The sequence below is a fragment of the Nuphar pumila genome, chromosome 2 (assembly GCF_984573655.1).
Source record: "Nuphar pumila chromosome 2, dmNupPumi1.hap1.1, whole genome shotgun sequence".
Lineage (NCBI taxonomy): Eukaryota > Viridiplantae > Streptophyta > Magnoliopsida > Nymphaeales > Nymphaeaceae > Nuphar > Nuphar pumila.
In genome coordinates, this window is record NC_143250.1 from 81,663,016 (window position 1) to 81,669,938 (window position 6,923).

The following is a 6,923-nucleotide window of genomic DNA, read 5'->3' on the forward strand; positions in this document are numbered from 1 at the left end:
TTTGACGTAAGTAAACTCTGGCCATTTTTTTTTTAGGTAACCACGACAAAGCTTATGTGTGTTTTTAACAATATTGAAAACTTAAGCATGTTTAATTTTTTTTTTGTTTGAATTATAACCCAAAGAAACCACACTCAAGCACGAAGACCTGGTTGCATTGGCTCAACCTGCGGACATTGTGCCGGCATCATAAAACTTCAAGGCTAGGACCCCGCGCGCCTCTGAGGCCAATGGTGGGGTTGGCTTGCAGAGAGGAGAGAGACGTCCATGGGAATCGAATCTTAACCACCTGTTTGGCAGCCAAGGCCCCACCCCACTATATATGTTTCTTACTATCATATGTTCCATGACCGTCGTGGTGTTTTTGAAAATTTTCTTACATATAAAACACCCAATTTCTCTCACTTATTTTGAGATTCATGTTCAATTATTACTGGACTAATACTGGTAATATAAATGGTAGATGCAGGGATGTATTTACAAACACTCAAATGTCCACATCACATGGATATATGAGCAGGGTACGTACTCACTTTATCACTTGTCATTCTTTATTTTAGACCAATGTTGTTACTATTGGTATCGGCCCTGTATCTTTTGGCCGACACACATACTTTGAGTGAATAGTTTTGAGTAGGCCAAAATATAATTAAAAAAATATTATCTATCAATCAAAACATGACACGTATTAAATTCATTAAAATAATTAATTTTAAGTATATTTTTATGAGGTGTTCAGAGCCCTTGTGGGTGGGTTTATGAGGTGTTTGACAAATTCATTTATCCATGAAAAACTATGATAAGTAGGGCGATAATTATGCACATCCAAATGCCCCTTCAACATTATATTTTTTTATAGAGAAAGCTGGGGTTAGGCAGACCCCTACCAGGGGTTCGAAGTTGCAATGTCCTACCACAAGGTGAGGTGCACCAACTGCTCCTGCCAGACAAGCGGTTTGGCCCCTTCAACATATTCTTCAACTTACAGTTCCCCCGAAACCTATGACTACCAATATTGGACAAACCATAACCCGAATCTGACCAAAATCAGATCCGACAGACAGAGTTCAGGAATAACGAAATAGGCTCGAGTAGCTAATCAGGTCAGAACCATTGCATCTATCGGGATCCAGATCTGATGATTAGACATGGAATTAGAACCTCAGAGTACGGATCTGGTTCAGGTCCAGCATATTGCCCGCCCCACTTGAGCCTGTGACCAAGTTTGTGTACCCTAGGATTTATGAAAGAGTGACCATATGAAACATGACCAATTTCTTGAAATTTGTGGTTTTAATTGGAGAGTTTCATGGACTTGGTTGTGTTTAGGGGTTTCAACGGGTTGGGTTTGGTTCATACCCAGGTGGAATCAGACTAAATTGGATCAAATTTTCAGGTATGGTATCGGGTCTAATATAAGAGAAACCATACCCAGATCTGATAAGACTGCATGAACCAGACCCAGACCATACCCAATAAAATAATATTTTTTTTTATCATTTTTACATTGAAAAATTGCGAGTCTTAATGGAAACTCGGGTTGTGTTCATGTCCGGCATAAAATTTCACAAACTATACCCGGGTCCATGTATTAATCGAACCTTCATGTCTGGACCCAGGTCTTAATCGGGTCTTCTTATTTTCACCATACCCGGAACTATAGGGTTTGGTCCGGGTAAACTAGACCCGTTGACACCCCTAGTTGTGTTATCTTGTGAATACTCCCAAACGCCTTTGAGGTTATTGTTAAAAAAGGATGAATTGCATCTCTACAATTATCTATACACGAACATTTTTTAGTGTTTATATTTTCTTCATTTTACTCCTTTATTTTTAAATTATATGCCTCGACACTCAAGAACTTTCTAAAAATGAAGTTTCTAAATTTATCACGAGATTGTTCATTCACGTGAAAATGGCGATATTTGACGCGTGAAAATGATTCCCAAAGTTAGTTATATAGGTCAAACTCGTGGCATTTTTTTATATTTATCTAACAAAACACGGCTATTTTTAAGAAAGTCGTTAGGGAGGAGACAATTTTAAAGGCGCTTGGGGGACGAACACCAACTCCCAATCGTCACGTGCCACGTCATCTGGTCGGCGATTCCATCAAATCATCGGCGAGTTTAATCGGGCTAGGTCCGGTCCCACCTACACGTGTCAGCTGGAGTAGCGGTTGGAGGGCCGACCATGAGCTGTACTGTATGGATAGCCACGTAGGCTTACAAAGGGTGGTTACCGGGAAACCTGGAATAGCCGGTGTACAGACCCTCGCCCGGGCACTATAAGTCCTTGAGTTGAGCACAAGCGGAGCTGCTCCACGGCCACACCAAGCTCTGATCATCATCCTCTCCTCCCCTCTTCTCAGGCAGCCCAATCGCAATTCCTTCAAAATTCCCAAAATGCCCTTTAATAGGATCGCCTTTGGTAGGCCTGCAGAGGCCAGGCACCCCGATGCCCTCAAGGCCGCCCTTGCTGAGTTCATCTGCACGCTCATCTTCGTGTTTGCCGGCGAGGGCTCCGGCATGGCCTTCAGTAAGTTTCCGATTGTTTTTCTTGAGTTTGTTTCTGGTTTCCATGATAAACAACGTTTTGGTCATTTTTAAACATAGGGATATTTTTGGCATTTGGATGAAAGTTTGTTTTCTTTGTCACTTGAGAGCAATACTTTGCTTACTAAAAGCACCATTATCGTGCACTATGCAAAAAGAATTAGAGCAATTTTTATGCAGTAAATGAATCAATAAAGGTTAACAAAGACCGGTTTTCTGATAGCGGTGAACAAAGTAACATCAGAAAGGATCTAATTTTATCGTAAAAAAAAAGAAAAAATCGGCTCTTAGATCGTCCGATTACAACGTAATCACGATTTTATGAGACGTGAAAAATCAACAGCCTATAATATGCAAAAAAAAATTGACTCATAAAATCATACTTTTCGTCCAAAAACACATGATCCAAAAGCCAGTTCCTAGCATTTGGACCCTGTGGAATCCATCCATGAGGTCTGATTGGGTCAACATGATCGACCCACACATATGATTTGCAGCTCATTCAGACGCTCACTTGGAAATTAGCAAATGTTACCTCTCTCTCTCTCTCTATATATATATATATAAGAAAATGAAAACCTACAAAATCGGCATGGTGCTAAATGGAACATGCTATTGGATTTTCGGTATTTTTTTAATTTCTGACCCTACAGAAGTGATCTATATGCTTGTTTTTATAGGAATCACTTCATGAAGCATTTGATTCCAAAACATGGATACATTTTTATAATGTTTCAAAAATCAACAACCTATAATTTTCATAAAATTTTGAAACTCAATATCATTTTTTCATCCAAAATACATGATCCTAGTGTTAATTTCTATTAAATCAATCACACTATAAACACATCTATGGGTCAGAATTTGAGAAAAAAAACACCTAAAATCCAATATCGTGTTCCATTGAGCTCTGCCCATTTTTCAGGTTTTCATATATATATATATATGAGTCATGAGAATATGAGAACTAGAAATATGGGCATTTTCAATACTTTTTTTTGCAAATCCAACGATGTGGATGTGCCTGGCATGATTAATTTGCTAGGAATCAACCATTGGATAGTGTATTTTTTATATAAAAAATGTGATTTTTGGATGCTTGAATATTTATCAAGATTATGAGCCATTGATTTTAATTTCTTAAAAAAATCTTGTTTATGTATCAAAATAGGATGATTCAAGAGCGGGTTCTTATAAAACCAAGCATGTATATCACATATCACATCTTAGATTCAAGAGAAAAGAACAAAAAATCCATGAAAATCGTGGTTCGGACATTAGTTATCATGTTTCCAGTCCTCTTATTCTATTCTCTCTCTCTTATATATATAATTATTTTTTCTTTCACTATCATTTTTGACAAAAACATGACATGAACTAATTGGCTTTCTTTCTTCTTGTTGATAGACAAGCTAACAGACGATGGCTCAACAACACCTGCTGGGCTAGTTGCAGCGTCTCTAGCTCATGGTTTCGGCCTGTTCGTAGCTGTATCAGTGGGCGCCAACATTTCCGGTGGGCACGTGAACCCGGCAGTCACGTTCGGAGCGTTCCTCGGGGGAAACATCACGCTCCTGCGTGGCATCATGTACTGGATTGCTCAGCTGCTTGGCTCAGTCGTGGCTTGCTTGCTGCTTAAATTGGCCACCGGCGGACTGGTAAGGACCATAATGTGATTGCAAAAGCCCTGTTGATGGATTATATTACATCCATAAATCGCTCATTAATCATTCTAAAATTAACAATCTTAGCCTTTACAAGGTGAGCCAGTGGATTAAGGATATAATTGTCTTTTCAACATTTGTCAAGGCTCTTCATGTCATCTCAATAAAGATAAAACTTCCAACTTTCAAGGATAGATTTATCATTAAAAAAGATTGCACAAATAATTTTTCTGGAAAAGTTGACAAAAATTCTTCCAACAATTGTTCTTATTCCATCAACGGATTGGTGGGTAGGAGCTGTGGGTGCACGTCACCTTGTGGTGGGACGTTTCAGGTTCAAAACCCAATAGTACTTTGAATAATAACTGGTACGTAGGGGTCTGCCTAACCCCAGCTAGTCTTTGAAAAAACAAAATTGCTCTTACGCCACTTCTTGTTTCCCGTTCCTGTTTGGCAGACCACATCCGCCTTCTCATTGTCCTCCGGGATCTCAGCCGGAAATGCGCTCGTGTTCGAGATCGTGATGACCTTTGGCCTTGTCTACACCGTCTACGCCACCGCTATCGATCCCAAGAAAGGCAGTTTAGGAACAATTGCACCGATTGCAATCGGCTTCATCGTGGGCGCCAACATTCTGGTTGGTGGAGCATTCGATGGCGCATCGATGAACCCAGCAGTCTCGTTCGGCCCGGCTGTGGTGAGCTGGACGTGGGACAACCACTGGGTCTACTGGGTTGGTCCGCTCATCGGTGCGGCAATAGCAGCGATCGTCTACGACAATTTGTTCATAGGTCGAGACGATCACCAGCAGCTGCCCGTAACAGACTACTAAGATCAAGGACAAGGTCCCAAACTTTCTTGATTTTGTTGTGAATTTGGAAGTGTAAATGTCATGGCTTTTGTGCGTTCGCAGTTGTGGTGGGAATAAAGGCCATTTGTTGGGTCTGGTTTACGTTCGTGAATCTTCTTTTCCATATTTGGCAAGGAGATTTTTGTCATTCTGTATGTTGTTGTACTTTTTTATGTCAAAAGTGAAAAAAAGGAAAAGAAAAATGTTTTTCTTTGGTGCACTTTGTCATTCTGTGATTCTTGCACGTGCTGTACTGAAAATGGGAGTGGACATCGGGCTGGGTCGAGAGTCGATCCAAATATTAGGGCTGTCAACAGGTCCGGTAAGGGTCCACCTGGACCCGCCCATATCATTAATGTACTTTTTTTTGCTAAAATACATATAAAATAGTCTGGTAGGGTAAGATAACCGGCAAAAAAGCTGCATCGAGTTGAGTACTAGGCAAAAATCATGACTCAAACTCGGTCCACATATTGCTCAGGTTGGGTTGGGGTAGACTCGATTATTATTCTGGTCAGCATTTTGAATGCCCTAGAAATTCGAGTTCGGGTCAGGTCGGGTACCTGATACAAATCCACCCCATTGAAAGCCCTAGATCCAATACTCCCGCAAAGCACCACGTATCCCATCTTGGGGCCCACCAGGGTCCCCTGCTGCCTGACCATCTTCTTGAGGAGCAAAATACTTATTTGGTTCTGCGGACTAGACGCACTCCTTCATGTTCTCCTTTGCTTGCTTTAACGTTATTAGTTCTAGGGGTATCAACGGGCTTGGTTTACCCATACCCGACCCAAACCAAACCCTATAGGCTCTGAGTATGGTGATAAATAAGAAGACCGGATTAAGACCTGGGTCGGGACCTGAAGGTCCAATTAATACATGGACCCCAGTATAGTTTGTGAAATTTTATACCAGACCCAGACCTGACCCGAGTTTTGATTAATACCCGCAAATTTTCAATCTAAAATGATAAAAAATATGATTTGTTCATGTAGTTTTTATCGGGTCCAGGTATGATTTTTCTTATATTGGATCAGATTAGACCCGAAAAGGAACCCGATAACATACCCAAAAATCTAGTCCAAATCTGGTTTCACCCATGTCCGAACCAAACCCGACCCATTGACACCCCTAATTAGTTCTCTCTCACACAAACAATACCCTCCCAATCACTTCTTGTCTAGCTAAAAAGCGTGTCTATTTTGTCGTTGCTCAATCTGTGTGAAAAAAAACAATTTTGCAATATTATTAAAGTTAAGTAAATGAATGCCTATAATAGGAGCACCAAGGATCTACATCCTGCAAATGGGCATTTAGTTCAGATGGTTGTGCTGCATTCAAATTTTGGTTGTACATCCATGATCTTTTGAGATTCATATCTTTGACACTCCTTTAAAACCATGGATCTATCCATGATCCACTTGTTTTAATTGTTGATTTTCTGATTCTATAAACTTGTGAAAAAAAGTGGTTGGTTTTGTTGGATAGAGGATTCTTAAGTTGACCATGGGCGTGGTTGCCTCTGTTTCCACTTGGAGTGGTTCCTTCACAATAACATAAGCAGTTTCTTTTGTTTAAAAGAATCTCATATGCCATTACAAAGCTTCGTAAACACCATTTAAATACTCTCAAACAGAGAAAGGAAACCTACGAGATGAAAATATATATATAAGGCATTGCGAAGTTCATTGCATATATAAGACTACCTACTACACTAATATATTTTAATTGTTCAACACTTACACCATCATTAGGAATCAACTTAAAGTTTGGATCATATAAAGTACATGCAAGTAAACAATCAAAATATTTGAATTTTGTAAGATTTTTTTTTCAATATAATGTGATTGTCTT

At 39.8% G+C, this 6,923-nt stretch overlaps 1 protein-coding gene across 1 annotated transcript; it reads left to right on the top strand.

Moving 5' to 3' along the window:
- Positions 1–2,323: 2,323 nt before the first annotated feature.
- LOC149845847 (aquaporin TIP1-2) lies at positions 2,324–5,280 on the top strand. Its single transcript, XM_089997754.1, has 3 exons — positions 2,324–2,538; positions 3,963–4,213; positions 4,677–5,280. The coding sequence occupies exons 1-3, from the start codon at positions 2,406–2,408 to the stop codon at positions 5,049–5,051; spliced, it is 759 nt and encodes a 252-aa protein (XP_089853880.1). The 5' UTR covers positions 2,324–2,405; the 3' UTR covers positions 5,052–5,280.
- The last annotated feature ends 1,643 nt before the right edge of the window (positions 5,281–6,923 follow it).